The 21249-nt window shown below is 41.3% G+C and overlaps 1 protein-coding gene across 1 annotated transcript; it reads right to left on the minus strand.

Annotated features, from left to right (window-relative positions):
- Positions 1-794: 794 nt before the first annotated feature.
- Aar2 (AAR2 splicing factor) lies at positions 795-20043 on the minus strand. Its single transcript, XM_015482501.2, has 4 exons — positions 19919-20043; positions 15959-16770; positions 12384-12613; positions 795-2141 (listed from the first exon to the last, which is right to left on the minus strand). The coding sequence occupies exons 2-4, from the start codon at positions 16704-16706 to the stop codon at positions 1974-1976; spliced, it is 1146 nt and encodes a 381-aa protein (XP_015337987.2). The 5' UTR covers positions 16707-16770; positions 19919-20043; the 3' UTR covers positions 795-1973.
- Between the last annotated feature and the right edge of the window lie 1206 nt (positions 20044-21249).

Below are 21249 nucleotides of genomic sequence, written 5' to 3' on the forward strand. Positions count from 1 at the left end.
AGGAGGGAAATTCTTCCCAACGGTGCTCACTGTAGGTACTACGCACAATGCTTGTTACTTCTCAGTAATGTCACTCAAAATGAGCATGCTTCAGAACCCAGGCCTCATCCAAACTTACTGCCTCTGAATCCCTGCAGGGTGAGATGGGAATTTGCACTTTTAGGAATTATTTTGGAGGTACAACTTATATACCGTAATACTCACCATTTTAAGATGTAGACTTTCAGTGGTTCTTAGCATACTGAATTCATAAGATTGTTACCACCATCAGTACCATCAAATTCCAGCACATTTTCATTGCCCCATAAAGAAACCCAAACCTATTAACCGTCATTTTCAATTCCCTATTCTCTTCTTCTGACAACCAGTGATTGACAATCCATCTCTATGAACTTGCCTACTCTGGACATTTCAATGTGAATGGAATGGTCTTTGGATCTGGCCTCCTTCACTTAGCAGTTTTGAGGGCTCATCTGCGTTGAAGCATGCATTAGAACTTTATTCCTTGGAATTTGCACTTTTAACAAGCTCCCCAGGTACTTCTGCTGAGTGGGCTTTCAGGAGGAAAATAATAGCAAATTCACATGAGGTGAAACTGCAGGATTTTATAAAGCTAAGGTGTGCCCGTCTCCAATGCTCACTAGGAACAGAGGTCACACTGGCTGCCTGCCCCTTCCAGGGGCAGGACAGGGTCTCCTGGGCACTCTGCAGGGAGATGTACATCTACAGACAGCATCTTGGCTGCTCAGAAAGTGGGGAGATTATCTGAAAAGAGAGATCACACAAGTGGATTGGTCTCGATTCAGACTTTAATGTACATTATGCTCTTGGAAAATCATCTCCAAGGAAACAAGAAAACCCGAAAGCCTTAACCAGCAGGAATTCTCATTCAGAAACCTTCTGTGAGCCCCAGCATTGGAGAGGATGGCACCCAGACTCAAGAGTACAACAGTGTGAGGTCAGAGTAGAGGGACTGTGTCCATCCAGAGGTAAAACTCTGCCCACATAGCACGATGGGCATGCCCTTGGGACTTCTGGGAAATCAGAAGCATCATTACTCTGATGACAGATTCCATAGCAGGGATGAAAGATTTAGGCCGACTAGATCATCTTCAGAGCTCAGGAAAAAACCATGAAATGTCAACAGGGCCTAGGAAACCTGCATGGACAAAAACCTTTTTTTTTTAATGGTAGAATCTCCAGGTCCTCAGAAACAGTCATGGTGGCTCTGGTAAGAATGGGGACATCTGAGAGGGCTGCCACATCCCACTTTTAGGTCTGAGATCTCAGAGTAGAATGAATGGGAGGTGATACCAGCTGGGCCCCTGAGATCAGGAACCACATCAATTTCAGATTACCCACCAGGCCTCTGGACAGAAGCATGGGATTTAGGGAGAATAGCTAATGCTGATTACCTGTCACTCAATCTAACTGTCTTCTTTGTTACCCCTGCTGATACTGGGCACTTGAGGGCCCACACTTTCTATCAGGGACTCCCATTCAACCAGAGGCAGGCAGAAATTCTTGCTCAGCTCATGACTCTACATTTAACTCAAAAAAAAAAAAAAAAAAAAATCACAAACTGACATTTTGGAACCCCGGGGCTTCTCGTTTTCTAATCATCCTCTGGAATAAGCAGTCAGTTCTCATGGACTTTCAGTTCAATTTCTTCTCAAGAGAAGGAATTAGGCTGCTGTTGAAGCAGGTCTCTCCCAAAAGCTTTTAAAAGAGCCTGTCAGGTTGGAACCAGGGCCAGGCTGACAGGGAACCCACAAATGTGCTTTCAGAATCTATATAGCCTCTTTGGCAATGAAGGAACTTATTTATTGGTGAAGGAGTGAATTCTGGCTCCATCTCTACAAAACCTGGTAGGATCACTGGCCCGGAGGGTTCCAGGATGGGATATGGTGAAGGAGAGACCAGGGCTACAGCCAAATTGGAAGAGGCCTCTCATGGCTTGAACATTTGCAGAATTAGCCAGTCTCGATGCCCTCAGGGAGCTCCACCACTACTGGGGCACAGTCCTCAGGCTCTGAGGCAAAGTCCCACCGGAACTTCTTGGTCAGGTGGGCTTGGAACTTTTCAGCTTTCTTCCTCAGGGTGGCATCCACAGCAATGCTGCAAGCGGAGGAAAAGAAAACCTACAGAAAACAGAGGGTAAGTCACTTCTGAGAACAGAGGAGACTAGAAAGCTGTGGAAATTTCCTCCTGGTGTTCAGCTCTCTGGGGCGGTGGATCAGCTGCTGCTGGCACAGGCCCAGGACACCTGCTGTGCACCCCCATCCCACCAAGAAAGAAGGTCCAAACCCAGCTGAGTCGCTGAAACAGGACTGGAATGGAAAATTACTATGCTGGGCAGAGATGACCCACGGAGAGTAAGGCTAGCAAGGCCAACACATGGCTCCACCCCTGTGGAGATCTAAAGGCACCTAGGCAGAAAATCAGAAGAGATAGTAGCTTTACTAGCATGTGTTAAGAAAGGCTTTGGGGGTCATGTAAGCCCTGGGGTCCTATAAAGTCCCAGGCCTTAGCCAAGTGGTTAAACTGCTGCCATAATCTCCTTTGTGAGCCAGAGACTGCCAGTTTGAGGCTTCTAACCCCCTTAAAAGATATCTTTAATGTTCATTTTTAAAAAACATCATCATTGTTTAAATTGTGGAAAAATATACATACTTACCATTTAAACCTTTTTTTTTTTTTTTTTTTTTTGGTACCAGGGATTAAACTCAGGGGCACTCAACCAATGAGCCACATCCCCAGCCCAATTTTTATATTTTATTAGAGACAGGGTCTCACTGAGTTACTTAGCGCCTCGCCATTGCTGAGGCTGGCTTTGAACTTGCAATCCTCCTGTCTCGGCTTCCCAAGCCGCTGGGATTACAGGCGTGCACCACCACACCCGGCCATTTAAACCATTTTTAAATATAGAGTTCAGTGGTACCAAGTGAGGCCACAGTGTGTACAACCATCACCACCACCCATTGCCAAGCTTTTTCATCTTCCCTCAAACTCCATACCCATTGAATGAGTACCCTGTTCTTTCTTCCCTCAGTCCCTGGCAACCACTTTTACTCTCTGTCTCTATGACTATGACTATGCATACCTCACATAAGAGGAATCACAGGCATTTGTCCTTTTTTAAAAAAAAATTTTTGTAGTGTAGATGAACAGAATGCCTTTATTTTTTTTTAATATTTATTTTTTAGCTGTAGTTGGACACAACACCCTTATTTAATTTATTTATTTTTATGTGGTGCTGAGGATAATGCAGGGCCTCCCATGTGCTAGGCGAGCGCTCTGCCACTGAGCCACAACTTCAGCCCAGAATGCATTTATTTGCTTATTTTTATGTGGTGCTGAGGATCGAACCCAGTGCCTCACGCATGCTAGGTAAGCGCTCTGCCACTGAGCTACAGCCCCAGCCCACATTTGTCCTTTTGTGACTGGCTTAGTTCACTTAGATAATGTTTCTATGGTTCATCCATGTTAACACAATTGTCAAAAATTTTCTTTTCAAAACAATATTCATATCACATTTGTTAGTCCACTTGTCTACTGATGGCTACTTGGGCTATTCCTACCTTCTAGATATTGTGAATAAAATGCCATCAAAATGGCTGTATAAATACACTATTGAGTCTCTACTCTCCCTACTTTCTTCTGAGTGTAGACCCAGAAGTGGAATTGTTGGGTCATATGGTAATTCTATGTTTAATTTTTTGAGGAACTGCTACAATGTTTTCTAAGAGCATCTATACCACTTTATATCTCTACTAGCAACACACAAGGGGTTCCAATTTTGCTACATTCTGGTCAACATCTACTACTTTGTTTTGTTTTTTATCAATAGCCACTATGGGTTGGGATGGTATCTCACTGTAGTTGTATTTTTTTTTTTTTTTTTGGTGTGTGTGGGGGTTTACTAGGGATTGAAATCAGGGGCAATCCACCACTGAGACACATCCTCAGCCCTATTTTGTATTTCATTTAGAGAAAGGGTCTCACTGAGTTGCTTTGCGCCTCACTGTTGCTGAGGCTGGCTTTGAACTCGCAAACCTCCTGCCTCAGCCTCCCCAGCCACTGGGATTACAGGTGTGTGGTACTGTGCTCAGCCTCACTGTAGTTCTGATTTACATTTCTGTTTAGTGGTGTTGGACATATTTTCATGTACTTATTGATCATTTTGTATTTTTTTTTTTTTTTGGCAAATACCTATTCAACTCTTCTGCCCATTTTAAAAATTAGGTTTTTATTTTGTGTGTATGTTGAGTTATAGTAGTTCTTTATATATTCTAGACATTTGTCCCTTATTGTGATGTTCTCATGAACTCATTTTCATCTCATACAAACATGGGTGGGGTAGCACAGCAATTTTCTCCACATCTGAAAGCCCATTATCCTGGATCTCAATTCCTTTTAAGAATAACAGCAAACTCACTATTCCTTCTAACACTCTTACTACAGTATCCAATTGGCTCCTCACCATTCCTTGGGAATATACACTTGAATGTGTATTTTAAGGACATGGAGATGGAGAAGAGTTAAATGACAGTGAAGAGTTAAATATCCAGAAAGAAGAAATATTTTTTTCCCAGACTGTTATCTGCTACACTACAGGAGGACCACCCTGAGACATGGACATGCGGGCAAAAGCAGCTGTTAAATCCACATCATCTTCAGGCCACACAAGGACCCTGAGCTCCAGAGACCAGATTTGACACAGGCCAAAGGCATTCTCTGAAATGGATTCCAGGGACAATATGCTCCCACCAGCTTCTCCACCGTTCTTCCTTCTGTTAGCAGGAGGGTGAGGCTCATTTTCAATGATCATTGTTTAGAGTCATTTTGTTGGAAGAGTAGCAACAGAAGCAGAGGCAGAAGTGATGGGCAGGAGAAGGGGGAAGGCACAAGGTACAGAATTTGGCTTCATTAACTCAGGAATTGAGTTAATGAGGAGAAGGAAGTGTGTCCACAACAAAGTACCAGATCAATAACTAATTAGAGGAACTGTGTGATCTCAGTGGTGAGGGGGCAGTGGAGAACCCAGCAGTTGGCCTGTCTGAAGGCAGCTAATGGAGCCTGCCCTGCACCATGGCTGAACTCTGGGGGAGAGCCTGGGAGGGACAGCAGAGAAGCCTCCTTTCAAACTGCATTAGCTCTAGAGGCCCTGCACATATATGGATCTGTCTCCAGAGGTCATGGGGGGCCTGCTGGGCTGAATGAACAAAAGCCTCTTCCTGTTCTCCTTCCTTAAACAGTAAATTGTATTATTCTCCCTGCAGCCCCTCTTCTCTAGCCATGTTGAGCAGCTGCCCAAACATACTCAATTGCCTCCTCTGTGCACCCATGCTTTTCTTCCCTCTGCTTTTTCACTCTTCCACCTTTTGCTTTCTCTTTCTTCATCTTGGCAATTTCTCCTGACTCAAGCTCAGCCAGACACCACCTTCTTTGGTCTGTCTTTCCAAGCCAATGGTGGAAATTGGTGCTCCTTGGCTCCCCCATATCAAGGGTATCTCAATCATGGCCTCTATCTCAGTAAAATAGGCCATTTACTGTTGATCTTGCCCAAAAAGAGCAACTCAAAGCAGTGACCCTTTCTTTTCTTTTTATTTATTTATTTATTTTTTTAGTTGTCAATGGATCTTTTATTTAATTAATTTATTTATATGCAGCACTGAGGATCGAACCCAGGGTCTCATGCATGTCAGGCAAGCACTGTACCATTGAGCCACAACTCCAGCCCAGCAGTGACCCCTTTCATATCTGCATTCCACACACCTGGCAGTGACATATAAAATAAAAGGGACCCATGAGATGTTTAATGAACAAAAGAATGAAGACAACCACAGATTCAGGGAAAATCCATTTCTGGTTCTTTTGCATAGTACCTAGCACCAAAATGAATGCTCAATAATTATGTGATGGTGCTGGAGAGAAAAGGAGAAGAGGAGGCTTGTGTACCAGGCCCCTGAATGCCACTCGCTCTTAAGCTACCCCCTGTGTCATGCCTTTTGTAAAGGCCAGGGTTGAAATGAACTCCTCCAGCCTCTCTTCCTTTAATACAGGGCCTGAGCCTCCCTTATGGCATTGTATTTGCATCATCGCAGTGTGTCCTAAACAGTAGGGAATGAATCCTAATTATCAATGTGTCTCCCATAGCACACCACCCAGGCTTGGCCAGGAGTTAGGGTCCACAGGATGCTCACAGTAAGAACGAAACACAGAATGCCCCAAATTTGGCAATGGCCGGAAGTGAGAGGCTGGAACAAGCTGGGCTCACAGTCATCATCCACCCTCCCCACCCACCTTTCAAAGATGCTTGAGAGTAAAGTCAGCTAGAAGTGGGTACGACAGAAGGTTTTGGTCTAAAAAATAGGCTTCTAATTTGAAAAGTGCTTTGTCCTTTTTAAAGAACTTGTCACTTCAAATCTTTACTACAAACCTAGTAGGTAGGAGGACAGACAATTACTATTCCCATTGTATGGACCAGGACACTAGGTATGCTGCACCATGCAGTGATAAGTGCTGAGCAAGACCCAGTCCACACAGGGATAGCTCAGCTGAGTTCTTTTCTCCCACCAAGACCTTCTTTTATATTGACAGAGACTAAATGCATTCCTGAAATTAAATTTTCAGCACTGCCCTGTTGGACACCTGTAAGATGATTCTGAAACTGTGTCCTCTGTGGGCCTCTAAGACCCAGAGCACAGTTTAGGTCTTCTCTTTTGTTGTTGTTGTTCTGTTTTGTTTTACATCAGCTTTACTGAGGTATAATTTGCATACAATTAAACTCAACCATTGTTTAAGTGTTTAATTCATCTGGACAAATGTACATAACCATATAACCACCATATGATATATATCTAGTGTTTTCTTTTGGAATCAGTTCTGAGTCTGAAGACCAAAAAGGATGCATGTATCCATCAACACAATCAGAACAGTTCAGTCACTTCAAAAACCACCCTGGTGCTGCCCTCTGGCAGTTAAAACCTCCCCTCACTCTCAGCTCCTGGCATCTGCTTGATATTTTAAAAACATTTCAGAAAAGATGTTTAAGGAGTACTTCTTTTTCAAGCAATCATTTATCCTGATTCTTTTATTTTCAGAATAATTTTATGCTTTTTTTAGAAAATAGTCATGATCTGGCCATTTTATTCACTAAGGTGAAATCAAGTAAACATCACTGAGAAATGAATCACCTTAATTTGGTCAGATTAATCTTAGATATTAAAAAATACCTTTAAATAGGATAAGCACATTTTACAAACAAATGCATTTATTTAAAATAAAAAGCACAGCCATTGGGTGATTTTCTTCAAATATAAAAAATGTATAAACACTTCAATCATTAAATCTATTATAAAAATTTAAATTACTTTAGTCATTAATGTGAAAGCTTTTTTTTTTTTTTAAACCCAGGTTAAATAAACTGAGTTCAGTCAGGTCACCTTGAGAAATTCAAAATATCAAAGTAGCTAACTGAGTTGCTATTTTACCTCACTGGCTAGACCAAAAAAAAAAAAAAAAAAAAAGAAATTTCCTAGTTTTTTCAATACCCGAATGATTATTAAATTAGAATGAAACTAGCTAGAAGTATAACATTTTATTAGAGGAAGTGGTGTTAAACATAAGACTATCACACTTGTCAGTGATGACCAGAAAGATGAAAAGCAACAGGAATCATGACTTCTGAGAACAGTTTAAAAGAATTTAGGATGTTTCATCTGGGGCTCTAAGCATATAAGGGAGCATAGGCTTTAGAACCCACAGCTCAGCCTTGTCATACACTAGCTACGAAATAATGGTGGACAAAATTGTATGGTCTCTCTCAGGCTGTTTCCTCATTTGTATGATAGGATTATATGGTTAACTTCTAGGATTGTTGTGAAGGCTAAATGAGGCAACACTGAGCATCAAAGCAGCATTTGAAGAAAGAAGGTATAAAAATCAGTAGGTAAATTCATCATAGCTGGTGTTATGATAAAAATACTACAGACATCACTGTTAGAGTCAATGTTTTCCTTAAGGTCAGAGATGGACATTAGCATCCAGAGTACTGGCAAGACCTTAAGCTGGAAAGCATTTGTGGTCTACTAAGACTAAAAAAAAAAAAAAACACGTTTTATGACTATATGCCTAAATGCTATACAACCAGCAATAAGAATCCTTATTTGTACATAACTCTTTCTAACATACTGCTATTAAATTCAGATTATCCCTTCACTGGTTTTAAACAAATTATGGTGATTTAAGTTACTTTATATAAAACTGCATCTATTTTTGTAAAACAAATAATTTTTATTCAAACTAAATCCAAGGGATTTGTAAAAACCAATGGCATCTACTCATATGGGAAAGATGAAAAAAAAATAATGGTTGAGGCCATTATGGGGCTGATTTTATCCATGCTAATGCAGCTGTCTTTAATGTCTTTAAGTGCTTACACATACAAACACCTGTCCCTCTCCATGGGCAATAGCCATTTAAGCTCCTAAGTAAGGAAGCCAACTCCACTTACTTGACTACCTGGGGTGAGAGCAGGCTGCTAGCTGAGGAAGGCTTTTATGGGCTGATTCATTCAGTCACAAACACCCTGACTGAATGCCTCTGTGTAGAGGACTAGATTCTTACTGCCAAGATGGCATCAATGTGACTCTCCATTAAAAAAAAAAAATAATAAAAAGTTTTACAATACCCTTGTTCACACTGTGACTTTTGAAGTATCAATCATCCTTCACGATCATGGTCAAATGTCCCTCTTTACATAAAGCCATTCCCGATCCTCTAACCCTTCAATCTCAATCCCAGTCAGAATTAATCACTCCCTCTTTTGTGATCCTAATGCCCTTTGATCAAACTTCACTGTTTATATTTATGGTATTTATATTGCCACGGGAACTATGCATTTTTTCCATCTAACAACAACCAATAACAAAAAGTGAGATAAGTGGTAGGCCTTGACTAGGTGCTGAAAATAACCAGATTAAAAAAAAAATAGGCTTTGTGTAAAGGGAGTTCATAGCTTGTTGGGGGTGTCAAGCAGAAAATAATAATTCCAGGAAGAACAAGCCATGCAATATACTAGGCAAAAGTCCAAAGCAGGCTAACAGTATGGAAAGGAGGGAGATGAGGGCTGGCCTCACAGAGAGGGATGCTGCAGGATGAGCAAATATACATCAGGTAGAGAGAAGTCCAGGTTCAGTCCAGAAGGCAGAAAAAATGAAAGCCAAGTTTCAGTTATGCAATTTGAAAAAGTTCTAGCGATCTTCTGGACAACATTATGCTTATGATTAATAATACCAAACACTTAAAAATCTGTTAAAGAGGGCTGGGGTTGTGGCTCAGTGGCAGAGTACTTCCTAGCATGCTTGGGGCACTGGGTTCGATCGTTAGCACCACATAAACAAATTAAACTAAAAAAAAATAAAGGTAATTAGGGGCTGGGGTTATAACTTAGCGGTAGAGCGCTTGCCTCACACTTGTGAGGTACTGGGTTTGATCCTTAGCACTACATAAAAAATAAATAAATAAAGTAAATAAAGAAAAAGGTAATTTTAAAAAATCTGTTAAGAAGGTAAATGTCAGGTGATGTGCTTTTTATAATATATAAAAAAGGCAGTACTGGGCCTGGTGGTGCACACCTGTTGTCCTAGCTATTCTGGAGCTAAGGCAGGAGAACCACAGGAGTTTAAGGCCAGCCTGAGAAACTCAGTGAGACTTCCACCTCTTAAAAAAAAAAAAAAAAAAAGGCATGAAACATGGTTTGATTGTCTGGGAACCTGTAAGGAGACCACCACTAGTACTAGATTCATGGGTAAAACAGGGAGAGAAAAGAGAAACTGGAAAACAGGGTAAGAGCCACATCAGAATGGGCCCTGGGACTATGTTTGGACTTTTAATTTTCTATGCAATGAGGAGCCACTGAGAAGTAGGATCAGATCTGTATTTTGGAGCAACTCAGATGGCAGTGACAAATGGGCTAACCAGGGAGACTGAAGACTGATGTAATCTAGGGGAGAACAAAAGGCCTGAGCTAGGGCAATGGTGTGGGGGGCAGGACTGCCTTCTAAAATGCATTTGTATCTGGAGTTACTTGGTTAATTCATCTGTTTACTTTTCCATCAAAATTAAGTTATACATTAGAAACTCTTGCTTGAGGTTATATTCCCATTTCTAGAACAGAGCCTTGTATAGATCAGGTGCTCAGTCAATGACCACTAAATCCATGAACGAATCCCTTGAAGGCAAGAACCCTGGCTAACTCCAACATGTATTCCTCAATACAATCAGTTGTATACAAAGAATGATCAAAACCATTTGCTGATGTATTTCTTTAAAGGCACATGTCCTGAATTTTTCCAAATAATGATATCAAATTGTCTTGGTGAAAAGTCCAAACAGAATTTTTCCAACTATCAGCCTTCCCAATTCACCTGGGTATCTAGCAATCCAGCTGGGCTCTGTCTGCTTTGTTGATCATTGCTGACAATAAAGCCTCAGCAACAAGAGCTCAGCTGCTGCTTCTGCTGACAGGGACAGCCATGGCACTGTGGCCCTCCTATATTTGTGCAACAGTATCCACTCACAATGCAAAGGCAGAAAATTACTCCCTTTGGCTGTAGTCACTGCTGGAGGTCTCCTCACATGCAAGCCAGGACCAGTAACTTTGAGGGTGAGGTGTGGGGTCCCATAGAGGAAGAATAAAGAGATTTAATATCTCTTGTTATATCAAGAACCAATAAAAGGGCAATTTTATAATTTTTCTGAAGTGGAATGCACCAGGCTTAAGTCATCAGCCTACTGACTCATCTCCATGGTCCTCCAACTACCAGAGTTTCAAGTCAGGTGCCTACTCAAAGGAACTTTTCCAATAGCCTGTTAGTTTTAGAAAAGTGTTTTGTATCTCTGAGAAACATGCCCCGATGGTGTCTTCACCAATGTCAATCAGGAGTCCTTCTAGGAAATCTATACTACTTTCAATACAATGGGGGCACAAGAATATGCACCAAAGTCACAAGCATGTGTATGAATCCTGACTTCCCCTGGCCAGCCGTGTGACCTTAAGTAAGTGATTTAACCTTTCTGAATCTGTTTTTCATTTGTAAAATGGGAATAATCCCTCTGCCTTACAGGATTCCAAAGAGATTAAATGAAGGAACCCATATAACATGATAAACTTGATGCCTGAGACCAATAGGCATTTAGTGGATGCTAGTTTCCTCCCTTACCCTGGATGGGAATGGGAGGTCAATGAGGAGCCACCTTGTATGGAATAGGCCTCAAAGGGGTCTCACTCATGGGAAGAAGAAAGCAGCTCATGGGAGAAAAAGTATGGAAACTGACAGCAAGCTGCTTCTTCCTCTTCTATACTTGAGAAAGTCACAAAATATGAGTGACAGAGGCTGTCCCAAGTACATAAAGGAAACTAATCTGTTTGCAAAGGGAAGAAATAGCACAGGATGAAGATTGTAAGTTGTTTGAAGCTTCTTCCCTAATTACCACTCATAATGAAAATTTAATTGCCAAGTTAAAAGCAAATTTCACTTTTTCTGTCAGAGAATCTCTGCAGAAACTGGCACATTTTGTTTGAACAGGAAATCAAAGTTACTTTAATGCTTAAATGAGATCTAAGGAGCTGCAGATGTTTCACTGGGAATAACAAGCTTCAAAACTCTGCCCTATTGGGTTGTAGCAATTCACAGCTACAGGGAGAAAGAAAAGCTGTTTTGCTCTTGTTTGGATGTGGTTTGTCCAAACCACATGTATTGGAAGCTTGGTCCCAGTGTGGCAATGTTAAGACGCAGGGCCTAGCAGGAGGTCCTTAGGTCACTAGGGTAGTGCTCTTGAAGATTAATGTAATTCTTGTGAGATGATATAAAAGAATAAGTTCAGCCATGCCCTATACTCTCTGGCTTCCTGTCTGGAGGCGATCTCTTTCTCCTGTATGTGCTCCCACCATGAGGCCTTCTGTTGTTAAGCCCTCACCAGAGGCCAAGACAATAGTGTTGCCCCATCTTGGACTTTCAGCCTCCAATACCTTGCACAAATAAATCTCTTTTTCTTCACTTAGTAGTCTTCCTCAGATAAAAAACTGACTGATGATACAGCTGGGTAACCCAAAGAGGTGAAGAAGATTCAAATTCCAAGTACCCCAATGCTAGGCCCTCTGGGAATGAGGTGGGAGAAGGTGGTATAGGGACAGCGCCTCTAGTATAGAAGAGAGTAGAAGAGAACCAGGAAACACCTCAACAATGGGAATGCAATTAAGAAACTTTTGGGTCATGGAAGAACAGCAAGGAACAGTAAGGTAATCTTCTTTAGGATGCTTTTATACCCTTGCCTTTATTCTGACCCACATGGGTATCAGCCAAAAGACTGCTCACCTGTAAAGTACTGGTAAGGAAGTTGTCTTGGGAGACAATGTCCACAAAGAAGTCGGCAGGGATCTCACCAAGCTGGTGGTACAGGATGGAGATGAGGTTGATGTACAGGGTGTGATGCTTTACCATGGCTGCTTCTGATCGGCAAAGGAGATTCAGAAGCCGCTTCCAATGCTCAAATGCTTCATACACGTTACCCAGCAGGAAGCACACAAAGGCAAACTGGAGTTCACCTGAAAGGTGTAGAGAACAGAAATGATCCTAAGGGTGAGGAGCACCAGTTGACTCTACCCTGTGTGGTTCACAAGACCATCAATTCCACTGAACTCAGCAATAAGGAGGTATTCTATTCTGGCATTCCAGCAGAGGCTAGTACAGGATTTTACACCTAGTAGGTACTCGGTAAATATTTGCTAAACGCTATAAATTCAAGCCATGGGAGACTAAACTGCTTTGGAGTTCTGTAAAATCTGAATGCAAGATAAAAGGTTTTCCTAGTACTTTCCTGGCATTGTAAAAGTTTACAAAATATGTGGATCTCAAATTTGGCTGCCCACCAGAATAATTAGGGGAGCTCATTAAAAGTGAAGCTGCCCAAGTCTTACCCTCAGAGATTTTGGTTGAGGAGACATGATGGCTGAAGATTTGTAACTCTAATAAGCTCCCTGGGTGATTCCAATGCAGATGACCCTGCTTGAGGTCAGAGAAATGCAGCATTACACCATAAAACCTTCAATCCATCTCCACAAGGTGATCAGGGAAAGTGGTATTTCCCCATTTTATAGATGAGGTCAAAGACTTGCCTAAGATTGCATATACATCCAATGCTCTGCAACATCAATAACAGAAAGATAAAAGAGATTCTCTAATGGGTGGGAACACTTTTAGAACAGGAAAATTTGTGAGTACTTATTCCAGGGCTAGCCTGCCAGTCAGCTTATTTTTGTTTATTTAATCACAGGGCTCTGTGATTTAATCTCTAAGAGCAGCTCAGTGGCTAAGAGCATGGGCTCTGGAGTCAAACTGCCTGGATTCAAATCTTAGCTCTACCACTTAGCATCTGTGTGACCTTGGGCAAGTTACTTAATCTATTTATGCCTCAATTTCCTTATTTGAGAGCTATAGTAAAAATTAAACCAATTAATGTAGTGCTTGTAAAGCATTTAGCATAAAACCTGGCCCAAAGCAGAACTAAAAAAAAAAAAAAAAAAAATAGTTATTATTCCCAATTTCCAGGAAAGCCTGTCTCAAACATAAGAGATCTGCTGATCTAGAAGCCACTGTTCATGGGCAAGCAACTGGGTCTCTGGCTGCCACAGATATATCATGGCTGACCAAAGGCATTCTCTTTGGTTTCCAAGGTGGCTGTAAATTTAATGAGAAGTAGATACATGTGGGCCATAAAAAGAACAGATAATGGGGCTGGGGATGTGGCTCAATCGGTAGCGCGCTCGCCTGGCATGCGTGCGGCCCGGGTTCGATCCTCAGCACCACATACAAACAAAAGATGTTGTGTCCACCGAGAACTAAAAAATAAATATTAAAATTCTCTCTCTCTTTAAAAAAAAAAAAAAAAGAACAGATAAGCACAACACCAAATACCTCCTTAAATGTATGGCATTTGATCTGTCACCTTTAGAAAAACCAGCTCCCAAGCTTGTGTATCCAAGTCTGAATTGTGTGAATAGTTTCTTAGTCTAGGTGTTTTGGATGTTTCACCAATTACAGTCAAATTTTCTTTGTGCAATGATTTACTTCTCTAGTTGGCTTTACCTGTTTAATTTGTGAAACTAAATATTGACCTATTCTTTGCATTTAGGATATTTAAATTTGTACATTCCCAACCTTGCCTACAATTAAATTATGCTATCAGAAATATTTTTAAGGAGCTGTCATGCAGATTTAAAGCTATCCCTGTTATAATAGATCTTTTCATAGGATGTATTTTGAAAAATTGAAAAGCCTACAAGGTAGATAACAGAACTTCTATTCATTTCAAGCTAGGATTCCAAGTGTTACTTTTTACATGAAAATAGTATTCAATGCATGAAGATATATCAATTAAAAATGTTCTTTTATGGGCTGGGATTGTGACTCAGCGGTATAGCACTTGCCCAGCACGTGCGAGGCCCTGGGTTCAATCCTAAGCACCACATAAAAATAAATAAATAAAGGTATTGTGTCCAATTACAATTAAAAAATAGATATAAAAAATGTTCTTTTATGTTATCAGCTGAGTCAATGAGAAAAAAAAAAAAAAAAAAAAAAGCCCTGTAATCAAATTTCTCACCAACTTTCCAACAGGAAAACATGCACATTACTTGGACAACTGGAAGAACTATAAACAGAAATGAGTTGCCACTTTTCAACCATTTAATTCAAAGAGGACTTTGCTAAAATACCATGTTCAATACTATCCAAAGGTGGTGGGCAATAGCTTTCTACCAGATAATGATGATGCAAATCTCTTCTTGGTAATGTGCACATTCTGATCCAACAATTACAATCATAAACATGTGTAAGTACACACAGGATGTTCATAAATCCATAATAGAAAAATAAAGAAACTTTTTGAAGATCCATCAACAGAGAACTGAACACTAACCAGCCACTAAAAATGGCTGATCCTCTCACTAACATGAAAAAAGTTTTGTTTTTGACTTCAAAGTAACATACTTTAATACTGTTTTTAAAAAGTCATAATATACCTAAACATGAAATTAAATTTTTAAAAGATTATAATACTCAGAAATAGAGAAAAGATTAAAATGAAACGCAAAGAAATACAGAGAAAGGATCTGGGATTGTGGCTCAGAGGTAGAGTGCTCACCTAGCATGCGTGAGGCACTGGGTTCAATCCTCAAGACACCACATAAATATAAAGACATTGTGCCCACTATAACTAAAAAATAAATATTAAAAAAAAGAAATACAGAGAAAAAAGAAGGAAAGTAAATGTGAAAATGGTTATTTCTAGGAGGCAGGATGTGAAGTGAATTTTGTTTTTTCTTTTATGATATGTATTTTTTGTAATGGGGGGGGGAAGCAACAATAAAAATGACAAAAATTAAAATAAAAACCACTATCCAATTTTAAGACAGTAGTAGACCAGTATCTTAAAAGACTGATGATCAAACTAAGGTGGCACAGGGGCTATTAGGAGCACAAATCTGGCCTAGGAACCAGGAGCCCTATGCCCTGGGCTCAGTCTAACCACTCTGTCAACCAAATCCCTTCCCCCTACAGGGCTAGATCATATCAGTAGTTCCCAAATACAGGTTCACATAGGGGCTTATTAGATAGAAAGATGGCCAGTTAGCCAGAAAGATAAATTGCTAGATTCCCACTCCTTATCTCTTGACTCAAACTCTCCAAGGATAAGGGTAAACATACATTTATACCTTTAACTAGTAGGGTAAACATATATTTATACCTTTAACAAGTATACTGGGTGAGTCCACCTCCCACCTAGGTTTAAGAGCCACTGAACTAGAAAACCCAAGATTCACCCCCTATTCTAAAACACCCATACTAACATCATTCCCTGGGCCCATTCCTAGAGCATTGCTGCTTCTCACCAAGCACATCCTGGGGGCTGCTGGGGAACTGCTTGTTAAGCACAGTCTCCAAGGCATAGCTTAGGTCCATGCTGTGCCTAGTTATCTCTGCTGGTGTGGCACCTGCTGGAAACATCTGTGTGGGTAGCTCCGAGAAGCGGATCTCTGTCCCAGCTCTAGGTTTCATTTCAGGTAGCCGGGCCAGGCCCTCTTGGTAGCTTTTACACTCAGTGCCACAGAGGGGTAGGTTCTGCCCCATTCGATCCTTGGTGTGCTTCATGGAGAGAACCGGCAGCACATCTGAGAAGGCACAGATCTGCCGGCTCTCAGGTTGTAGCTTCTCCATCGTGGCCTCACTAACAAAGTTGGTGAGTGAGATCCATTTTTTGAGCGTGGCATATGGGTAAGGACCCAGAAATTGATCCAGCTCTGGAAGATTGGCCCTCATGGCTTCTACTTCAGCCTCTGGGGCTGGGGACAAGTCTACCTCTTCCCGGATGGCATTCCAGCGCAAAACTGTCAGCCCCCGTTGCTGCAGGCTAAGAAAGAAGCCCATACGAGGGCCAACCTCCCTGGGATTGGCCTTGTCTACAGAGCTGTAGTGGAGGAAGTGGATGCCCGGGGGAATCATCTTCACACCCCGGAACTTAGGCCCCACCTCCCAGGAATTGTAGTCAATGCCAAACTCTGTCCCCTTGGGCATGTTCAGGATGACCACAGTAGCCCCTTCAAAGAAGAGATGCTTGGCCAGCTCAGGATCCATCTGCATGGCAGCCACAGGCCAGTGGTAGGTAACCAAAAGGAGAATCCTTCTTCCCTGTCTTCTAGAATAGCTGAAAATTAAAGAAATAAGAGTTCATTAGAACTTGGGGAAGGCTGTTTCATTTGCTGAGTATTCCCTATGTGCCAGATGTTGAATTATACTCCGTGACATAATTGTCTCCCTTAAACCTCATTGTATCTGTTTTACAAATGAGGAAAATGAGGATGATAGAAGAGGATTTTTGTGTTTTAATTTAAGAAGCAAGAACACTAATTTCACAGCTAGAAAGTCACTAGTTTTAAAAAAGTGATAGGTTACACAAGGCCCAAATTGAAATCTGTGTTCTCAGCCTGGCAGGCCAGGGTTATTTCTACTGCCCACCCTGATGATCTGTTCTCAGATGTCTCTATCCCAACAGAGGTTGAGGGTGGGAAAAGCCTGAATGCTTCATTCTAAACTCTAACCATGCCCAAATCATCTTTTTAAATTTTTTTTAGTTGTCGGACCTTTATTTTATTTATTTTTATGTGGTGCTGAGAATCAAACCCAGTGTCTCACACATGCTAGGCAAGTGCTCTACCACTGTGCCACAACCCCAGCCCCCCAAATCATTTTAAGCTATATTTCTGTCCAAAACATATCCCTGAGAATCCCAGATTTGGGAAGGATGATTAAATCAAGTACATATCCAATTTCCCATCAGCATCTACAAGGCACAAAAGATTTGAGGAGTGTAGAGCTTTTCAACCACAAATCCCTTCTTTTTCTTCTTCTTCTTTTTTTTTTAATTCATAAAACCCCCTAAACTCCAGGGAGTGAAGCAACTTCCCAAAGATGCACATTCTGTGGCAGAATGAATACAGGTGGCAGGAGTGGCCTAGGATCAGTATTTAGAGACAAAGGAGGCTAGAAAACTTATTTTGCCTACTTCAACCTCCTTTGAGGACACACTGATTAAACAGAACAAAACATAACTGGGAAAAAAAAATCTCTGTAGGCAGATGATGCCTCTATGGTATTTCTAAGAATGGTTCCAACCAATTATCTAAACTTCTATTCATGATTCACCTACCTATTCAATTTGACAAATATTCACCAAGTACCCTTACTTTGCTAGGCCCTAAAATCCACAGAATAAGACAGTTACTGCCCTTCAGGTACTTCCAATCTAGCTGGAAGTACAAACAAGACCTCAAATTTTCACAAACAGAAAAACCAACTGTTTGTTTAGTTCTGTTTACTATTTTTTTTTTTTTTTTTCGCGGTACTGGGGATTGAACCCAGGGGCACTCTACTCCTGAGCTATATCCCTAGTCTTTTTTATTTAAAGACAGGGTCTCATTAAGTTACAGAGACTGACCTCAAACTTGGGACCCTCCTACCCCAGACTACTGAGTCACTAGGAATACAGGCATGCGCCACTGCACCAAGATATCGCTTTTTATTTTAAACAAATAAAACAGTGTGGGAAGACCAAAACTTTTCCAAAAATACTGGGAGCATATTTTATTGCCTTTACTCAAAAATGACAACAAATGACTCTCACTCTAAATTAGCATTTTTTCCAAACTGTAAGTTACAACCCATAAATGAGTTAAGAAGTCTATTTAGAAGGTTTTGATCAGCACTATATTTTTAAATAAAAAGGGCAGAATTCTTGGAGCAGGGTTTGTAGTTCAGTGGTAGAGTACCTGCCTACCATTTGTGAGACACTGGGTTTGATCCTCAGCACCACATAAAAATAACTAAACAAAATAAAGGTGTCGTGTCTATCTCCAACTAAAAATTTTGTTTTAAAAAAGAGTATAATTTTTAAAATACCTGAATACATTATAAGTAGTAAGGATGAGCATTATTTTCTGAAACTGTGTGTTTGTGTGCATGTCTAGTCATGATATGAATGTATTTGTTACTACAGGTCACAGTCAAAAAAGTTTGGAAACCACTGTTATAAATATTTGTATCTTCATTTTCCTATCCATAACCTGGAATTCAAAAAGTGCTTAATAAATACTTGTGAATGAACAGATATTCCATTTAGAATAACTGCTCACCAATTAGCCACCTTCCTGTGGCATTTGTGTGCTCCTCCTTGATAATGACTTTTTTCCATTCTAATTCCACCATCCTTCAATCCTCTTCACTATTATCTCCAGCAGCTGGTACATGGCCTGGCACAGAGAGGCTGGGAAAAGGTTTACTAAATACGCACAAAACTCTGCAGTGTACCAATCTGCCTCATTACAGCTCTGAGTTTCTCACAGCCCTGGAATGCAGAAGATCACAACTATCGATCACAATTCTCTCCACTTCCCTAATCCAAACTATTCACCCAGTGCCTTCAAACTAGCATCAGCTCTCACTCAGAATGATTTTCCCTCAATCCATTCTCTAGTCAACAGCCAAAGAGACCTTTTCAAAATATTCATCTAATCAGGTCACCACCCACACTTAGTCCCCTGAATGGCTTCCCCTGTAGCTCTAGGAAACCAAAATTCTTACTGTGACCTAAAAAACCTGCACCCCCTTTGGCTTGGCAGCCCCTCCAGCTTGCTTGATACTAGACTCACAGGACAAGCTCTCTGTTCCAACCACAATGCCTTTTTTAGAACCTCAAATTAGAGAAAACTCTCTCCACCAAACGGTCAAAAATTTCTGATCTCAGCTCAATATTCATCTCAATGAAGCTTCCTTGACCCAGGACTAGGTGAGATGTCCTGTGATACAATCAAGGTGCCTTGTACCCTTCCATTTCAATTATACGGTTGCAACTTTGCATGTTTGATTCAGGGCTGTCCCCTTTCCCCACGAAACCTGAATCTTTTTGCACCCCTAAAACATATCAGGCGCTTAATAAACACATATTTAACACAAATGTAATATCCGTTTTGTATACTAGAAACAAAGAGTCAGTTTAGGGAAAGCCCTTACCCTAACTCACGCAGTGTAGGACTGAACCAAGTTAGGTACAGCTAAGGTCTAAAGAAGAAAGAGAAGTTAATCCGTGTGCCTGGGGAAGCCCTAGCAACGCTGTCTTTAGAGGTGTCTTGTCAGACAGAAAAGCCTTCAAAGACAGTTCCCACCGCCGGCCCCCTCGGTCGCCGCGGCGACACGGACCTAGTTCGGGGCACTCCACATTCCAAGCCGAAAAGAGGGTGGCCTGGTCGCACACACAATAAAATCAAAAGACGAAAAAGAGGTCAGAAGGCCTCACTCACCTCACACCGCGCTCTGGGACCGCGGAAACACACCGGAAGTCCCGCCCCTTTGGCGTCGGATGAGAGCGACGGAGAAAGCAGTCCGGTAGAGCCCCTGGTCTCAGAAAGATTGATCCGTGCCTGCAAGTTTCGCCTCATCAAATGTTGCTTTTTTGCTACTCTTGGTTTTTCATTTTACCTCCTGAATTGTGGATAATAACTTTCATTAAACTATGAATCTGACGTCGCCTCCCAGAAACATGTCCAGTAATAGTCCTTTGGTCTCAGTCATGGTCACTGAAGGATGGTTTATATTAAGATTACCCAGTAACCAGCCAGACCTCAGTCTTTTTTTTTTTTTTAATTTTAATATTTATTTTTTAGGTTTCTTTTTGGCGGACACAACATTTGTTTGTATGTGGTGCTGAGGATCGAACCTGGGCCGCACGCATGCCAGGCGAGCGCGCTACCGCTTGAGCCACATCCCAAGCCCCAGACCTCAGTCTTTGACCTCCTCAATGTCTATTCGAGTCACAGTGTCAGAACTGGCTCGTTATCACCCAGTCCCAGCTTTCTAGTCACGTTCAGCCCCAGGAAAGAGCCTCAGAAACTCAGTCACCAGCCCAGAGAGGACCAGTCGGTCTCAACAGCAGCAGCCATCACCACGTTACTCCCTTTGGTAGTGATCACCCAGTGTTCTACAAGCCTAAACTGATATCTTATTCAGGCTATAAATGTACACTGAGGGACAGAAACTGCCTGTCTTGTTCTTCACTGTTTCTCTGGAACTTGGTGTTACTAGGTGGTCTTCCTTCAAAGCTGGCTTTGAATAAAGCCTATTTTCCTACCAAATTAATTCAGAATATTTCTGATTGAGCCATCATAGCCTAGCCTCTCTTCCCCTGTTCCCAGGTACTGGTGCTGCCCAGTTAACACAAAGTCATCTTGGTACATAAAGTATGCATTTAATTAATAATGACAGCAATATGATATTCCTGTGCTAGGTGATTGTATCAGTCAGGATTTGACCACCAAAGAAGCAGAGCCAGTAGGAGGTAGATATTAGGTAATTTATTGCAAGGAGTTGACTTATGCAATTGTGAGGACTAGGAAAACAACACCAAAATCTGTACAGCAAGCTACTCAGATATTTTTGATCTTTACACTAAACCTAGCAAATAGGTATTAGTATTCCCAATCTACAAAAGAGAAAACTGAGGTTCAGGGAAGGGTTAGGCAGTCAGAGAGTGGCAGATCTGGGAAGCAAACCAGTATCTACCTGGCTATTCTTGTCCCTGTGCTGCTCCTCCTTAGCTTGTCAATCACGCTTCCTCAGTGCCAGCTCAACACAC

This window comes from Marmota marmota, unplaced genomic scaffold (assembly GCF_001458135.2).
Source record: "Marmota marmota marmota unplaced genomic scaffold, marMar, whole genome shotgun sequence".
Taxonomy (NCBI): Eukaryota; Metazoa; Chordata; class Mammalia; order Rodentia; family Sciuridae; genus Marmota; species Marmota marmota.

What these genes read in the sequence shown, in the direction of transcription:
- Aar2 (XM_015482501.2), bottom strand. Translation starts at nt 16,706, where the DNA reads ATGCAGATGGATCCTGAGCTGGCCAAGCATCTCTTCTTTGAAGGGGCT. An exon ending in CAGCCCCCAGGATGTGCTTG is followed by an intron (nt 12,614 to 15,958) that starts GTGAGAAGCAGC and finishes TACACCTTTCAG; the next exon opens with GTGAACTCCAGTTTGCCTTT. An exon ending in TCCTTACCAGTACTTTACAG is followed by an intron (nt 2,142 to 12,383) that starts GTGAGCAGTCTT and finishes TGTTTTCTGTAG; the next exon opens with GTTTTCTTTTCCTCCGCTTG.